Source organism: Erythrolamprus reginae, chromosome 4, assembly GCF_031021105.1.
Source record: "Erythrolamprus reginae isolate rEryReg1 chromosome 4, rEryReg1.hap1, whole genome shotgun sequence".
Lineage (NCBI taxonomy): Eukaryota > Metazoa > Chordata > Lepidosauria > Squamata > Dipsadidae > Erythrolamprus > Erythrolamprus reginae.
In genome coordinates this window covers 2,422,330-2,440,270 of record NC_091953.1, presented here as the reverse complement: position 1 = coordinate 2,440,270, position 17,941 = coordinate 2,422,330, and the positions used below count along the sequence as shown (strand labels likewise).

General features: G+C 42.5%; 1 protein-coding gene across 2 annotated transcripts; it reads right to left on the bottom strand.

Annotated features, from left to right (window-relative positions):
- Positions 1-825: 825 nt before the first annotated feature.
- UCP2 (uncoupling protein 2) lies at positions 826-17,444 on the bottom strand. Of its 2 annotated transcripts, none has more exons than XM_070749454.1 (8): positions 17,112-17,444; positions 12,878-13,035; positions 8,518-8,753; positions 7,567-7,774; positions 6,779-6,973; positions 4,391-4,492; positions 3,752-3,932; positions 826-1,880 (listed from the first exon to the last, which is right to left on the bottom strand). In XM_070749454.1, the coding sequence occupies exons 3-8, from the start codon at positions 8,641-8,643 to the stop codon at positions 1,766-1,768; spliced, it is 927 nt and encodes a 308-aa protein (XP_070605555.1). In that variant the 5' UTR covers positions 8,644-8,753; positions 12,878-13,035; positions 17,112-17,444; the 3' UTR covers positions 826-1,765. The 2 variants fall into 2 exon arrangements, with proteins under 2 accessions (XP_070605555.1, XP_070605556.1); XM_070749455.1 differs by lacking the exon at positions 17,112-17,444 and adding an exon at positions 13,701-13,845.
- Between the last annotated feature and the right edge of the window lie 497 nt (positions 17,445-17,941).

Here is a 17,941-nt window from a genome sequence, read left to right as displayed (position 1 = left end):
ATTGGGGAAACCACAGGGAGGGTGGAGGCCCTGTTTCCTCCCAGGAGATTCCTAGAGAGGCCCCACGGAGGCTTCTCCCTGCCTTTTCTGGCCATGTTTCCTCCCAGGAGATTCCTAGAGAGGCCCCACAGAGGCTTCTCCCCACCGTTTCTGGCCCTGTTTCCTCCCAGGAGATTCCTAGATAGGCCCCACAGAGGCTTCTCCCCACCTTTTCCGGCCCTGTTTCTTCCCAGGCTTCTCCCTGCCTTTTCCGGTTACAGTTTCGGAGGCTCGGGTTTGTAAGTGGAAAATGGTCCTTGAGAAGAGGCAAAAAAATCTTGAACACCCGGTTCTTATCTAGAAATTTCGTAAGTACAGGCGTTCTTAAGTAGAGGTACCACTGTACAATAAAAAAGAACTCAAATATAAAAGTTTAAAACTATAAAACCCCGGTTAAAAACCCCACAAATCAACTCTCCAATCAACACACCTGCATACTATTCAACACAATTTGGCCATGATAAACGTCAATTCACAGCCCCCAGGCCTGCGGGCAAAGCCAGGTCTTCATAGTCTTACAGAAGGCCAGTAGGGTGGGAGCAATACAGACATCGGGGAGGAGTTGGTTCTATAGAGCTGGGGCAGCCACAGAGAAGGCCCTGCCCCTCGGCCCCGCCAACCTGCATTGCTTAGTCGATGTGACCCGGAGGAGGCCGACTGTGCTCCACCCCAGAGCCCCCAATTTGCACTGAAAGATGTTGAAACAAAACGCATAAGCCACGCCCACAGTGTGGTAGTAAAAATTTTGGTAGCCCATCACTGGTTGCATCAGAGAACAAAACCAAGTTTGCTTTTCTGTTTGAGCTTTATTTTTTTTTAAAAAGAGATTGACATTCGTAGCGCATATTTATTATTTTTTTCCGTTTAAAAAAATCAGCGCGACATCACAAATAATTTCACAGCAGGCTCACCTACGGGAAATAAAAGCTTTTTTAAGTGCAATTTTTCTTTCTGCTCCCCCCCACACAAAAAATTTGCAGCTGAACAAAAGTGCGGTTAAGCCAGATCATCCTTCAATCAGCTGTGCCGAAGGGCAGTCGTTAAAAACGTGGAGAAATCTGGATTTGAGCTGCTTGGCAAATTCTCAGGGTACCGAATTCAGCTTTGTAATGTGTGAGTAAGGGGCTTGCCAGCCAAGCAGAAGGGTCTTCAAACACATTTGGCCTGCAAATCCGCCATCCCCAAATGCCAGCAGTTTGGAGAAGGTTGTCATTTTTTAAAAAGACCTCTTGGAAACGAGCAAAGGTTGGAAAAATTGATTCTTCCCCAATTCCTGAAAAGGGAACTAATTCAATTTAATTAAGGGGCCAAGCGAAGCCTTTTGGGATGGTTTGAAGTGTGAGTGTGCAAGCGGAACACAATTCATGCCATTTGTGTTTAAAAGGGTGTGCAAGATGGTTAAGACTTCAGGTAACACTGCGTAAGATAAAGAGGGGGGCATCTTGGATTCTCCAACGTGTTTAAAAAGCATCCTCTTCCAAACAGCAGGGATTAAAATTGATTTCCTGGATGTCCAGCAAAGATAAATTACTTTAAAACATCTGCAGATCCTGAATCAGCAGCTACAGTCAGACCGAGGTGTGAAAGCACTTAAAACCATTCCGAAACATTTTTCAAAACAACGGGAAAGCCACAGAGTTGTAGAAATGTGCAGGTCGGGAGACCGGAGGAAACGGATGGAAATGGGATTGGAGCAAAAGGTTTAAACTTTGCCACGCTGGTTGGCTCAGGATGGGGTCCCCCAAGATGTCCGGGCTGCCATCAAGGCACGTTTCAACTGTTCGTAAGTCACAAACATCACCACGTTCCAGGATCCCAGCCGGAGAAACGAGGGAGTAAAGCTACAGGGGAGAAAAACAAGGAAAATATTTGCTTAAGGAAATAAGTAGCCTGCCAGCCAGATAAACAGACAGACAGATGATGGATGGAAAGAGAGAGAGATACAGAAGATGAGAGAGAGAGAGAGAGAGAAAGAGAAATACAATGGAGAGAGTCCAGAAATATTTCACAAGATGAGTCCTTCACTACTCTTCCCGCAACAAAATACCTTGCTCCACCAGACTTGAAATACTGAAATTAGGCAATTTACAACTTTGTCGCCTCCGAACTGATCTAACCGTAGTATCATACCCCAAAATGTCCTTCCTGCTAGTGACTACTTCACCTTCAACCGCAGCAATACACGAGCACATAATAGATTCAAACTAAATTTAAACCACTCTAAACTTGACTGCACAAAATATGACTTCAGCGGCAGAGTGATCAACACCTGGAATTATTTATTTATTTATTTATTTTATTGGTTTTGTCCAATACACAATGAGGGTTTTAGCGGGTATACACATAGTAAAATACATGATGAAGGTTATAGAGGAGATACTCATAGTAAAATATATCTAAGAAAGAAGAGAAAAGAAGATATAGTAATAGAACATATCAATGAAAGAATAGAAGAAGAGATATAGGAATGGAAGAAAGGTATAGGAGATATAGGAGAGCAATAGGACATGGGACGGAAGGCACTCTAGTGCACTTGTACTCGCCCCTTACTGACCTCTTAGGAATCTGGATAGGTCAACCGTAGATAATCTAAGTGTAAAGTGTTGGGGGTTTGGGGATGACACTATGGAGTCCGGTAATGAGTTCCACGCTTTGACAACTTTTTTACAATCAAGTTTGGTGCGGTTAATATTAAGTTTAAATCTGTTGTGTGCTCTTGTGTTGTTGCAGTTGAAGCTGAAGTAGTCTTACTTCACTGAACCTTACTTAACTACCTGACTGTGTTGTTTCTTCCCCCAATTCCCAAATCTTCAACCTTAGATTGCCTACAGCTGACCTCTCTCTTTTCTAAGGGGTCTGCAAGTGCCACGCATAAGCGTATCATTGTGCCTACCGCCCCTGTCCTACTCTCCTATTATCTTCCTTTATCATTACTTTCTATGTTATGTTTATATAAACTACTATCGTACACTTGATTGACAAATAAATAAATAAATAAATGTAGATAGACAGATGGTAGATAAGTAAATGTAGATCAATAGATGTATAGTTGGATATATGATAGAGAGAGAGAAAGATGGATGAATGGATAGATAATGGATGGATAGATCATAGATAGATAGAGAGATAGACAGATGATAGATAGGTAGATAGAGAGATAGATAGATAGATAGATAGATAGATAGATAGATGATAGATAGATAGATGATAGATAGATAGATAGATGATAGATAGATTAGATAGATAGATAGATGATAGATAGATAGATGATAGATAGATGATAGATAGATGATAGATAGATAGATGATAGATAGATAGGTGATAGATAGATAGATAGATAGATGATAGATAGATAGATAGATGATAGATAGATAGATGATAGATAGATAGATAGATAGATAGATAGATAGATAGATAGATAGATAGATAGATGATAGATAGATAGATAATTAAATGTAGATAGATAATGGACCAATAGTTGGATAGGTGATAGGTAGAGAGAAAAAGAGGGATGAATTAATATAGATGATGGATGGGTAGATAGAGATGGAGGGATGGATGGATAGATGATGGATGAATGGATGGATAGAGTGAAATGATAGAGAGATAGAGACAGACAGACAGACAGACAGGCAGAGAGATTGTGGTTGTAACTAGAGGACTACCCGTAACTCTAGACCCTCCCCTGAGAAGACAGCTGAGGCTGACTCACCCCTTGTAGAAAGCCAGCGGTCCTTCCTCTCGGAGCATCCTGAGGGCGCATCCCCCAGCGTTCCGGTACTGGCCTGGAGGAGAGTTCATGTACCTGGTTTTCACCACGTCAACGGGAGAGGCTATGACGGTGGTGCAGAAGCCGGCCCCGAAGGCGGAGAGAAAGTGGCAGGGGACGTCGTCTGCAGGACGGGATGGACACAAAGCGAGTCAGAGCCCACGGCTGGGATAGAAACCCCCCTCCCAAGGCACCCCATAAACTCAGGGAGCCCTCAACTCACACAGCCACCGTTGAGCCCCAAATTTCCGTGGCTAAGCGAGACAGTAGTTAAGTGAGTGTTGCCCTATTTTACAACCTTACTTGTCACAGTCATTAAGCGAATCACTGCTTGTCAGGGGATCACGTGACCTCAGGACGCTGCAACTGTCATTAATACAAGCGTCTGAATTTCGATCATGTGACCATGGGGACTGTCGTAAGTGTTGAGGACCAGTTACATGTGCCGTTCTAACTTCAAACGGACACCGAGCGGATGGTTGTAACTCGAGGACTCCCTGTGCACATCCCTTCTGGCGGCATTCACACACACAAAACAAAAGAGTAGAACAGCACCAGCTCAACGCAGTCTCTCTTTCTCACCTGTCATGAGACGGGATTTGAGCAGCGTATCCTTAATGATGTCGTAGGTCACCAGTTCGGCGCAATTCACGATGGCGTTTCGGGATACGTTGGGAAGGGTCCCTAATTGTGTGAGGGGGGGAAAAAGAGTGAGAAATTATGAAAAAAAGGGGACACCTTGCAGAGATTCAACAGGGCATGCGCAGAGTGTTCAACCCATGACTGTGTTGTGGTTAGCTCTGGCCCAGCTCCTGCCGCAAGGAATGTGCAGGTGGAGGTGGGGGAGACATCCACATGCCGCAGGCCTGTTTTGCTCCTGATGGAATCTGCCGACGAAGCCTCCTCTGACCAAGGAAGCCTGAGTGACAGGCTGTTTTTTATGAGATTATTAATTTAAATTGGAACTGGATGGGTGGGCATTGGATTTGGTATTGTGTACTGTACTGTTTTTTATTATTGTTGTGAGCCGCCCCGAGTTTACGGAGAGGGGCGGCATATAAATCCAATAAACCTAACCTAACCTAAGAGGGGTGTTTGGCAGACAGCCCAGGAGGTGATCAATCATCTGTATCACCCCTGGATTCTGAACAAGAATTAATGACACATCCACGCATGCGTAGAGTGATGCATAGGAGACAACAACTGAAGGATTATTACAAGAGAAAATGAGGCCACCTGTGGTTGGGTGGGGCTGCTGTAATTAGTGCTACAGATAAAAGTGCAGCCTGGTGTTTTAGCCTCATGGCAGTTTATCTGATTCATTGTTTCGTCAAGATCGTGGTTTTTGTGCTGTTCAAGATTGTGTGTGTGGACTCTCTGGACTTTAGAATTGGACTCAATTTCCCAGTTATTGAGTGAGCAATTGGATTGCATTTAACCTGTGCTTTGTGTGTACCAGAAAATCCCTTTGACATTTAAAAAGGGAACTGTTTCTTTTTTTCTGTTCATAAAAACTTTTGGGTTTTCCTTTTATTGTGTGGTGTGTGTCTTCCTGGACTAATTACCCTGTAATTACGGGCAGTTGAAACACGCAGGCAGAACAGACTGGAAGGCTAAACATCTGTCGAGATTCTCCATCATCCACGTCCTGGTTGTCCCAAAGGTGCTTTTTTCAGGAGGCACCTGGACTTTCTTGTTTTTACTTTTGAAGATGTTTTGCTTCTCATCCAAGAAGCTTATTCAGCTCTGACTGGATTGATGTTTGATTGATGTTCCTTGAAGACAGCTGGTCATTTGCATCAACTTGTCATTTGCATCCTTTTTAGAAGGTCGTTGAGGCCACTTGGAGGTTTGTCTGAGTCATCTAATAGCGCAAATGGACGTGGAGCCTTCTTGGAATGGCTGAAACCTCCTGCACAAAACACAGCTCCACAACACAGTCCTTTCAGCCGCTCCACATTCATTTGCACTATTAGATGACTCAGACAAACCTCCAAGGGGCCTCAACGACCCTCTAAAAGGATGCAAATGACCAGCTGTTTGCAAGGAATATAAATCCTTCCATTCCACAACATTCAGTCAGAGCTGAAGAAACTGCTTAGAAACCTAGAAACCTATAAGATGGACGGCAGAAAAAGACCTCCTGGTCCATCTCATCTGCCCTTATACTATTTCAAGTATTTCATCTTAGGATGGATCTATGTTTATCCCAGGCATGTTTAAATCCAGTTACTGTGGAAGTTTGTTCCAAGCATCTACTACTTGCTTGGATGAGAACTGAAACGTCTTCAAAGAAAAAAACCAGAAAGTTCAGTAGCTTCCTGAAAAAAATCACCTTTGGGACAACCATGACCTGGAAGATTGAGACTCTCTACATCATTATCATCATCATAACAACAACAAATTGTTTTAAATGTATTGGGCTTTTAGATCTAATTTTAAATTTAGATTTCTTGTATATTGCATTATTGTATTTATTTTGTTGGGAGCCCCACTGAGTCTGCAGAGAAGGGCAGCATTTAAATCTAATTAATAGTAAACAAACAACAACAGAGTTGGAAGGGACCTTTGAGGTCTTCTAGTCCAACCCCCTGCCTAGGCAGGAAACCCTACACTACTTCAGACAAATGGTTATCCAACATCCTCTTAAAAACTTCCAGCGTTGGAACATTCACAGCGTCTGGTGGCAGGTTGTTCCACTGACTAATCGTTCTAACTGTCAGGAAATTAGAACTCCTTAGACTCTAAGTTGCTTCTCTCCTTGTTTAGTTTTAATGTAGTTTAATATATAATGATATAACTGTTTTAGGTATATAACTATATAGTATATAAAACATATATTATGTTTTATAATATACTGTAGCATATTTGTTTAGTATACTTTTAGTTATACAATTTGGGATGGAGACCCCTTGAATGGTCTGGGAGTAGGACTGGATTTCCAGAGGGGAAAAATTTGTCCCTGCCCACCTTTCCACAGGCCTCGGACCCCTTCTTCCTTGGCAATTGTCTTGTAGGCGTGCAGAGTCCCTTGGTATCGCCGGCCACCATCGGTCCGGATCTGGGCCTGAAATCTCACTTTGACCACATCTGTGGGCTGGGCCACCATGACTGCCATTGCCCCCGTGGTGCAACCAGCAAGAAGCCGACTGCCCACACCGGCATCTGCCAAAGAGAAAGAGAGAGAAAGAAAGAGAGAAAGAGAAAGAGAAAAAAAGAGAGAGAAAAGAGAAATAGCAAAAGAGAAAAAGTGAGAGAAAGAGAAAAAGAGAGAGAGAAAGAAAGAGAGAGAGAAAGAGAAAGATAGAGGAAGAAAGAGAGAGAGAAAGAGAAAAAGAGATAGAGGAAGAAACAGAGAGAGAGAGAAAAGAGAGAAAGAGAAGGAGAGAGAGAGAAAGAAAAAAAGAGGAAGAAATAGAAAAGAGAGAAACAGAGAGAAAGAGAGAGGGGGGGAAGAAACAGAGAGAGAGAGAAAGAGAGAGAGGAAGAAACAGAGAGAGAAAGAGAGGTGGAGAAATAGAGAGAAAAAGAGAGAAAAAGTAAAAGAGAGAAAGAGGAAAAAACAGAGAGAAAGGGAGAGAGATAGAGAAAGAGAAAAAGAGAGAGAGAGAGAGAGAGAAAAATGTTCATGCTCAATTGTAAGTTGTGAATCAAAAACTACTCGCGGTCACAAACTTGACTTGGGAGGGAAATTGGGCCCACCGGTGCCTGCCCAGCGGGCCTCTTGGCCTCTCGCCTTGTCCCCGATGCCAACTTACGTTCTGAGCCTTTGGTGTAGAAATGTTTCACTGAGTCGTAGAGCCCGATCCGGACCGAGGCAAAGCTCATCTGGCGCTGGAGGCCAGCCACCAGCCCGTTGTAGAGACTTTTGGGGCCCTCGTTCTTCACCATCGTGGCCATCGTGCCGAAGACGCCCTTGTACTGTGCCACTTTGGGGGTGACGTGGGACGTCTTCTCTCCTTGGATCTGGATAGGAAGAAATGGGGGAAGGATAGAACCATGGGGTTGGAAGGGACCTTTTACCTCGCAGGCTCTTTCATTGTTACTCTTTGCAAATAATGTTTTCCAAGCCCTAAGTCTTTGCAAGGTCTTTTTGATTGCTTTACTTGCTCCGAATGTTTCTTTTCAGCCTTAAGCGGTGCTACCAATGTTCCCAGCTCTTACCAGTTTGCAAGCTCTTTCATTATTACTCTCTGCTAAGAATGTTTTGCAAACCCTGTCTTTGTAATTTTTGTCTTCATTGTTTTATTGGCTCTGAATGATTCTCTCCAGCCCTAACCAGGGACTAACAATGTTCCCAGCTCTTACTGGTTTGCAAGCTCTTTCCTTGTTTCTCTCTGCGAAGAATGTTTTCCAAGCCCTAAGTCTTTGTAGGGTTTTTTTTCATTGCTCTAACTTGCTCTGAATGATTCTTTCCAGCCCTAACCAGGTGCTAACGATGTTCCCAGCTCTTACCGGCTTGCAAACTCTTTCATTGTTACTCTCTGCAAACAATGTTTTGCAAACCCTGTCTTTGTAGGGGTTTTTTTCATTGATTTACTTGCTCCAAATGTTTCTTTCTCCTCCCTCTCCTCCTCCTCCTTCTTCATTCTATTTTATTCTGCTTTCTATTCTATCCTATCTCCTTCTTCTCTCCTGTATCCTTGCTTTTCCTACTCCACTCCATTCTTTTGCGAGCCAACAGTGGAAGACACCACCAGTTTTCTCACCTGTAAGCGGACTTTGGCCGTGTCCAGAGGGAATGTGATCAGGTCAGCGATGCACGCTGCCGTCCCGGCTCCCAAAAACTTCACTGCTGCCGTTGGAGGGACGTCGGAGGGCTTGAATCCAACCATGGTGAGAGGCTCGGGAGGGTTTTAGGCCGAGAGGAGGAAGCGAAGGAAAAGCAACCAGCAAAAGCCGCTGTGGAGCGTGGGAACCAAAAGACCAGAGGAAGGAGCTCTGTCTACACGGAGGAGAAAAAAAGAAGAAAGTTCATTGTTTGACGTGGGATCAACGCAGGTGAACCCTCAAATTCGTTACTGTACCTTCTGGGGAGCTCGTGGATTGGGGTACAGTTCTCGACTTACAACAGCTCACTTAGCGACCATTTGAAGTCACAACAGTGCTGAAAAAAAGTGACTGACGATCGTTTTTCAACTCATGGCCATCAAAGCCTCCCCGTGGTCATGATAACATTTCAGATGCTTGGGGGGTGGGGGGCGCAGAGAGCTGAATATTAGAAAATTGGGAAAATGTACCGGTATGTAATTTTTTATTATATTTTGGTATAATATAAGTCTTCAGAGAGGGGCGGCATACAAATCTAAATAATAATAATAATAATAATAATAATAATTATTATTATTATTATTATTATTATTATTAATAATAATAATAATTATTATTATTATTTATTAGATTTGTATGCCACCCCTTTTTATTATTATAATTATTATATTACTTTTTTTCTTTTTCTATTCTATTTTAGATTAAATTTAGTCTTTCTTTTAATTTTAGATATAATTTAGTTGTTGTAATATGAATTTGCTATATAAGATAGATATAACAAGCAGGAAGAGAGAGATTGTGATCCCGCTGTATGGAGCGCTGGTGAGACCCCATTTGGAATAACACTGTGCTCAGTTCTGGAGACCTCACCTACAAAAAGATATTGACAAAATTGAATGGGTCCAAAGACGGGCTACAAGAATGGTGGAAGGTCTTAAGCATAAAACGTATCAGGAAAGACTTCATGAACTCAATCTGTAGAGTCTGGAGGACAGAAGGAAAAGGGGGGACATGATCGAAACATTTAAATATGTCAAAGGGTTAAATAAGGTTCAGGAGGGAAGTGTTTTTAGTAGGAAAGTGAACACAAGAACAAGGGGACACAATCTGAAGTTAGTTGGGGGAAAGATCAGAAACTACGGGAGAAAATATTATTTGACTGAAAGAGTAGTAGGTGTTTGGAACAAACGTCCAGCAGACATGGTTGGTAAATCCACAGGGACTGAATTTAAACATGCCTGGGATAAACAAAGATCCTAAGATAAAAGACAGGAAATAGTATAAGGGCAGACGAGATGGACCATGAGGTCTTTTTCTGCTGTCAAACACACTGTTAGATATAGATGTATGTGCGCATTTTCAGATATGATTGACTATGGTGATACATGTGTTTCCATTTATGTATGTTTCAAGGTGCAGAAAAATAAAAAAAGTTAGACACACACACACACACACAAATTCAGATGCTTGGCAACTGATTCACATTTATGAGAGTCGCAAACTATTGCGGGTTGCTATTGGTTCGCCCCGTTTTGCAGCAGTGATCATAAGTCACTTTTTCAGCGTTGATGTAACTTTGAACGGTCACTGAATGAACGGTTGTAAGTTGAGGACTACCTGTAACTTCTGCAATAAAAAGATTTGTCATTTCCGACTGTATAAGCAAAAATCCCCAAACAACCTGTTTCCATGTAGAAACAAATTGATTTGCTTCTTCTCTTGAATTAAAAGAGTCAGATTTGACCTCCCTGTCAATTCGCCTTTACCCTCCTTTCTGGGGAAATCAGACAGAAATGGGATGTGTATTTATCTTCTTTTTTTTTTTAAATCCCTTTTATTTTTTTAAATTCCTTTTCAATGGTCATTAAAAGGTTAATATATGAAAATTGAAATGGAAGAGATGTGGAGAAATTTGAAACACTGCAGCCTAATTAACTTGAGGCATTTAAAATTTGGATCAGCTTAAAAGATGTATTAGCAAATAGCATATTAATACAATTTATTATTTATTTATTTATTGGATTTGTATGCCTCACCTCTCCGTAGACTCAGGGCGGCTAACAACAATGATAAAAACAGCATGTAACAATCCAATCCAATACTAAAATAACTAAAAAAACCCTTATTATAAAAACCAAACATACATACAGACATACCATGCGTAAATTGTAAAGGCCTAGGGGGAAAGAATATCTCAGTTCCCCCATGCCCCCCTTCCCTGGCGTTGAGGTTGATGCCATATCTGAAACCCAGCTGGACAAATTTCAGAGAGAGGAACTCCTCCCTCCGGGCCCAGCCAGGTTTCAGTGACACATGCCAGGTCGGCCTCCTCATCCAGGATCAAATCCCGGATGAGGAGAGCTTTATTTACCACCGACGTGGCATTGAGTAGCAACAACCTGAGCCCAGGGCCAGAGTTACACTCATCACCAGTGCCCAGGGTTGAGCTCACAGAGCCAGAACAAGGGATCGCTATTAAGCAACGATCCCTCGTTCCCCTGGAACGGCTAACTCCGTGGCTCCCACCATATCCGACCCTCTCCCACCCCAGAGATAGATGCCCCCTCCCCTCCTGCCTCTCCAGCGCCAGGTTGGCCAAATATATCAGAAATCTGAGCAGCTATTTATTATCCAGATGTCAAAAGTAGAGGAGGTAGCATTGGATTTGTATACCATAATTTTTTTAATTGAATGATTGATGTGTTCAAACAATTTGATGTTGTTGGTACTTTACATTGTACTGTGATTGGTGAGAAAATAAAAAAAAATCTGTGAAAAAAGGAAAAAGAAAGAAATGGGATTAAAAGGGGACACCCGGAGTTTGCAAAAGTTTTGTAAAAGTTTTTGCTTTGGTCATTTCCTCAAAATGTGAGACAGTGTTTGCTGACTCATTCGGACAGGGAAGAAATAAACACCGCCGTCATCAACCCGAGTGTTGGGTTTTGGTGTGGGTGTAGGTGTGGGGGAGGTTTGCACATCTATAACAAAGGTTGAGTGGTGCGGTGGCAGTGAAAGGCTACCCAAATTTTTACTACCACACTGTGGGCGTGACTTATGCATTTTCTTTCAACATATTTCAGTGAAAAGTGGACGCTCTGGGGTAGAGATCCATTTTTGCTACCCCTCTGTGTCCTCCCCACTGTCCGAGCAGCAGCCCACCCCTGGAAGTAGGTAAGAAGGAGAGAAAAGTGAGAATAGAAGGAGAGGCAGAGAAGGAGGAAGGAAAGAAAGTAGAAGGAGAGGCAGAGAAGGAAGAAGGAAGGAAGGAAGAGGAATGGGTAGTAGGAAAGGCAATAGAGGGTACAAGAAGGTAGGTAGTTAACACCCTTGAAAATGTCCAGAGATACTTCACCAGAAGAGCCCTTCACTCCTCCACTCGAGACAGAAGACCCTACGAGACTAGACTTTCAATCCTGGGCCTAGGAAGCCTAGAACTAAGACGCCTTAAACAACATCTAAGTATTGCCCACAAGATCATATGCTGCAACGTCCTGCCTGTCGGCGACTACCTCAGCTTCAACCACAACAACACAAGAGCACACAACAGATTTAAACTTAATATTAACCGCTCCAAACTTGACTGTAAAAAATATGACTTCAGTAACCGAGTTGTCGAAGCGTGGAACTCATTACCGGACTCCATAGTGTCATCCCCAAACCCCCAACACTTTACCCTTAGATTATCCACGATTGACCTCTCCAGATTCCTAAGAGGTCAGTAAGGGGCGAGTACAAGTGCACTAGAGTGCCTTCCGTCCCCTGTCCTATTGCTCTCCTATATCTCCTATACCTTTCTTCTATTCCTATATCTCTTCTTCTATTCTTTCATTGATATGTTCTATTCCTATTTCTTCTCTTCTATTCTTTCTTAGATATATTTTACTATGAGTATCTCCTCTATAACCTTCATTATGTATTTTACTATGTGTATACCCACTAAAACCCTCATTGTGTATTGGACAAAACCAATCAGTAAAAATAATAATTTAAAAAAAAAAATAGTAGAGCCAAAGAGGGGAGTGGAGAGAGGGAAGATTGAGATGGATTGAATAATAAAATTGTAATAACATTAAAATTTATTTATTTTATTTATTTATTATTTGGATTTGTATGCCGCCCCTCTCCGAAAACTCGGGGCGGCATACAAATTGGAATGCAACTTCGGTTATTGTACTATTGTTTTCAATATTAGTTTATTGATGTTTATTGAAGGTATATGAGAGGTATGTTATTTCTGTTATTGATGTGCAGGGGGGAAAAAAAACCTTTTTACTGAAGAAAAAAAAGACTTGAAGTTACCTTATTCAAGTATATCAGGATCGATCGATCGGTTTGATCAAGCTTCTCTAAAGGTTTCCCATTTGTCAAATTGGTTTGACACAAATTCAGACGAACTCCCTCGAAGTGCCATAGAAAGACGGGCAGAAAAAGGACACGGAATAATCATAATATTTATCCTGCAGAAATAAAAAGAATGAGGAAAAAAAATACCTGAATATAGCAGACTAGTATTTATCATTTGTTACGACTGACGATTAATTGATTATGTGACTTTCCAGATTCAAGAAGAGATTGGACTGCCATTTGTCAGAAATGGTGTAAGGTCTCCTGCTTGGGTAGGGGGCTGGACTAGATGACCTACAAGGTCCCCTCCAACTCTGTAAATCAGTGTTTCTCCACCCGGAAAATGTTAAGGTGGGTGGACTTCAACTCCCAGAATTCCCTGTGGCTGGCTGGAGAATTTTGGGAGTTGAAGTCCATACATCTTAAAGTTTCTGTGCTTGGAAAAAAAACTCCACCACCTTTTTTTTTTACAAAAAAAAATATTGAATTTCTATACAGTTAAAAAGACAGTATATATTTCTATAAACAAGTCTCTTATTGTACATCTGCCTACCTTTAAATTGAACATTGGGAGATCCTGAGAGATCTCAGCAAAGGCTTATATTTTTTTTTTACAAAAAAAATAATTTTATTATAAACATACATAAACAAACACAAACAAGACATTTTAAAAACATTCAATGAGGTGTGGTGGTCCTGTTTCTTATTTTTTATAGTGATATTTCTATATTATCATCATTTAATATTTCTAATATTATATAGATTTTATTTTACATACGTTTTACATTGGTATCCCTTTTATTCCTATATTCAATCGATCCTCTGTTCCTTTATTTCCTTGTTATTTAAGTGAGTTGACTATTTCATTGGTTTTCTTATTTTTTGTTTCTCCCGACTTTCTAACCAAGAGTAAAATTTATTCCAACTTTGGTAATATTCCAGCTCGTCTTTATCTTTTCTTTCCATGGTTAATTTATCCATTTCTGCACAGATCATAATTTTGTCTAAGAATTCATCATACCAATTGAAGATGAATTATATTAGAAAAGGCTCATTTTTTGACCAGCTGTGATTTGAATGCATCACACCAACAGTTTTTGCTACACAATATGACCCTGACTGAGCAATTTCCCAGAGACGGAACCAGCTCAGGGTGGCACCAGACCAGAGAAAAACAGAAACTAAAAAAAAGGAAGAAAAAGGATCCTCTTTAGTGAAACCAGACATTGCCAAGATTGCACCAGATGTGGGACAGTTTCCAAGCGACACCCCAAAATATATATTTTATTTTTTTTAACTGGGGTTTTATAGTTTTAGACTTTTATATTTGACTTCTTTTTTAATGTATTTATGACTACAATTTGGGAAGTGTTTTTAATAGGAGAGTGAACACAAGAACAAGGGGGCACAATCTGAGGTTAGTTAGAGAAAAGATTAGAAGTAACCTGAGAAAATATTATTTTACTGAAAGGGTAGTAGATGCTTGGAACAAACTTCCAGCAGACGTGGTTGATCAATCCACAGTCACTGAATTTAAACATGCCTGGGATAAACACCGATCCATCCTAAGATAAAATACAGGAAATAGTGTAAGGGCAGACTAGATGGACCTGGAGGTCTTTTTCTGCCATCAATCTTCTATGTTTCTAGATAACTTCTATGTTTCTAGATAACTTCTATGTTTCTAGATAACTTCTATGTTTCTAGATAACTTCTATGTTTCTAGATAATCTAATCTAATAAATAAACTTGCATTAATGCAAAACCAAGATCCAAAGAGAGAACGTGTAAAAAATACAAGATCTACTGAAATATAAAAAGAAAAGACAGGTCCAATACATGTGAACATTTACCATACATTAAAATTACACCAAATTATAATTGATTATTATTAAGGTAAAACCACAAACTCCATCCACATTGAAAGAAAACTGTGGTTCCTTGCTTCAAAAAACCCATTAATTTATCTGTGATTATTTTGTTTTTCCTAATGTGGGAATTGAAGAGGCCGGGCTAATCCTCAGCTGCTGGGTTCTTCATGTGTCCTGATTAGATCAACCATAAATAACTTTAACCCTCAATCCCTAATTTGTAGAGGCAGGACAGTTAACCACATTTTCTTGATTTTAAAAAACTGGCTTAAACACACAACAAACACTCTTTTGCTTTTAAATCAAAGAGCAACTTGGTAAAAACTTGTGTTTGGAATTCGAATCCGATTCTCGGGGGATACCAACAGGTAAAACCTGAAACAGAAACATAGAAGATTGACGGCAGAAAAAGACCTCCTGGTCCATCTAGTCTGCCCTTATACTATTTCCTGTATTTTATCTAAGGATGGATCTATCTTTATCCCAGGCGTGTTTAAATTCAGTTACTGTGGATTTACCAACCACGTCTGCTGGAAGTTTGTTCCAAGCATCTACTACTCTTTCAGTGAAATCATATTTTCTCACGTTGCTTCTGATCTTTCCCCCAACTAACCTCAGATTGTGCCCCCTTTTTCTTGGGTTCACTTTCTTATTAAAAACACTTCCCTCCTGGACCTTATTGAACCCTTTCACATATTTAAATGTTTTGATCATGTCCCCCCTTTTCCTTCTGTCCTCCAGATTGTACAGATTGAGTCCATGAAGTCTTTCCTGATCAGTTTGATGCTTCAGACCTTAACTGACGATAAACTCATCCAAACCCCAATTTATTTTAAAGATGGCTTATTGGCCAAACCAGGAAGTTCAGCTCACCCCATCACCTCAAAAAAGGTATGGATCCTCAAATGACCTGGGTTATCTCTCAAACATTAGTGAACCCCAAAAATAAACAGCAAGGAAGGACCCCAAAATGCTCCATGCAAGCAGGGCTCCGTGTACCACAAACCATGGTCTGCATTCACACAACCCATTTAGCCTGGTTACTAAAATTAACTTAACTTTTGTGGCCTTGGTGAAATACCCAAATCACACAAAGAGAAACGCAATTCACCCAATCCACCCAAAGCTTGGGGAAAAAACCAAAACAAACCAGGTTTTGGATGCTGGGTGAATGCGTTCTTTTCCTGCCTTCATCTAACCTGGTTGTCTGAAGGCAGGTCTTTCACCCTGTGGGAACAATCAGGCCAAAGACCACCTAGGATGGAAATGGGTTTGGGTCTCCTGCTTGAACCGGCAGGCTGAACTAGATGATCTTCAAGGGTCCCTTTCTGGCTGTATTCTGATTGCTTATTACAGCCCAGGCGGCAAAGGTGAGGCATTGCAGTTGCCCCTTGAACCAAAGTTGGAGACCCCAGCCCCAATTGCAGGAGGGGGGAGCAGATGAGGGAGGGATGAGATGGACTACTAGACCTCCAAAGGTCCCTTCCCGACTCTATTCTGGGGGATAGAATATTACAGCCTGGAGGGGGGGGGGCATTGCAGTCAGCCTCTTTGGGCCAAAGCAAAGACCCCAACCCCAATTGTGCGGCAGGAGATAAGCCAACGAGGAGATGGAGTAGAAGACCTCCAAGGTCCCTTTCTGAACTCTATTCCCATTGCTGTAACAGCCCCGGTGGGAAAAGTGGGGAATTGCAATTGCCCCTTGAGCCAAAGTGGAGACCCCAGACCCAACTGTGGGGCAGCAGATGGGAGAATCAGGGGATGGACTAGAAAACCTCCAAAGGTCCCTTTCTGGCTCTATTCTGGTTGATAGAATATTATAGCCTGGAAGGGGGACATTGCAGTCGGCCCCCTTGAGCCAAAATGAAGACCCCAGCCCCAATTGCGAGGGCAGTGGATGGGCGGACTAGGGGATGGACTAGAAGACCTCCAAGGTCTCTTTCCAGCTCTCTTCTGGTTGATAGAATATTGTAGCCTGGAAGGGGGGCATTGCAGTCGGCCCCTTTGAGCCAAAACGAAGACCCCAGCCCCAATTGTGGGTCAGCAGATGGGTGAAGGAGGAGTTGGACTAGAAGACCTCCAAGGTCCCTTTCTGACTCTATTCCCATTGCTATTCCAGCCCAGGCGGGGAAGGTGGGGCGTTGCGGTCGTCCCCCTTGAACCAAAGCAGAGACCCCAGCCCCAAATGCCAAGGCAGCGGGTGGGAGAACGAGGGAAGGGGGCAAGACCCAAGAGGCGACCCCCGGGAGAAGCGGAGGGGGAGACCCTCCTGGGGGGGAGATCCAGGCGAAGCCCCCTCCCCAGCCACCGAGCCTCACCTGCGATCGGAGGGAAAAGGAAGCGAAGCCCCCAGAGCGAAGCGTTGCAGCGGAGGAGGCGGAGGCGGCGTCCGTGGGGAGGAAAGCGAAGCGAGCGAGCCGGGCAGCTGAGCGAGGAAGGACGGACGAGCGGACGAGAGCCGGGCGGAGGCAGCCTTTATAGCCCCCGGGCCGGGCCTCGCCCCCCAGCACCGCCCCCCAACCTCTCCCGCCCCCCATGCAACCCTGCAACCCTTTGCAAGGATGGGCTGCGTGCCCACGACCTGCTGAACACGGGTTGGGCTCTACCACCACCTCCCTCCTAGCTTGCCCTTGCCATGGGGGGACATGATCGAAACATTTAAATCTGTTAAAGGGTTAAATAAGGTCCAGGAGGGAAGTGTTTTTAATAGGAAAGTGAACACAAGAACAAGGGGACACAATCTGAAGTTAGTTGGGGGAAAGATCAGAAGCAACGTGAGAAAATATTATTTTACTGAAAGAGTAGTAGATCCTTGGAACAAACTTCCAGCAGACGTGGTTGGTAAATCCACAGTAACTGAATTTAAACATGCCTGGGATAAACATAGGTCCATTGTAAGATAAAATACAGAAAATAGTATAAGGGCAGACTAGATGGACCAGGAGGTCTTTTTCTGCCATCAATCTTCAATGTTTCTATGATTGATTGATGGATTGATTGACCAGCTGTCTGCAAGGAGTACCAATCCTTCCCTTCCCTTCAATCCGAGCTGAAAAGGCTTTTTGGAGGAGAAAAGACCAGAAATTGAACTGTGACCTTGGTTATTGAAGGATAATCTCCATAGATAAAGAAACTTACAAGAAATGCC

What these genes read in the sequence shown, in the direction of transcription:
- UCP2 (XM_070749454.1), bottom strand. Translation starts at nt 8,643, where the DNA reads ATGGTTGGATTCAAGCCCTCCGACGTCCCTCCAACGGCAGCAGTGAAG. An exon ending in CTACACCAAAGGCTCAGAAC is followed by an intron (nt 6,974 to 7,566) that starts GTAAGTTGGCAT and finishes TCTCTTTGGCAG; the next exon opens with ATGCCGGTGTGGGCAGTCGG. An exon ending in CCGCTGGCTTTCTACAAGGG is followed by an intron (nt 1,881 to 3,751) that starts GTGAGTCAGCCT and finishes TCTCCCCTGTAG; the next exon opens with CTTTACTCCCTCGTTTCTCC.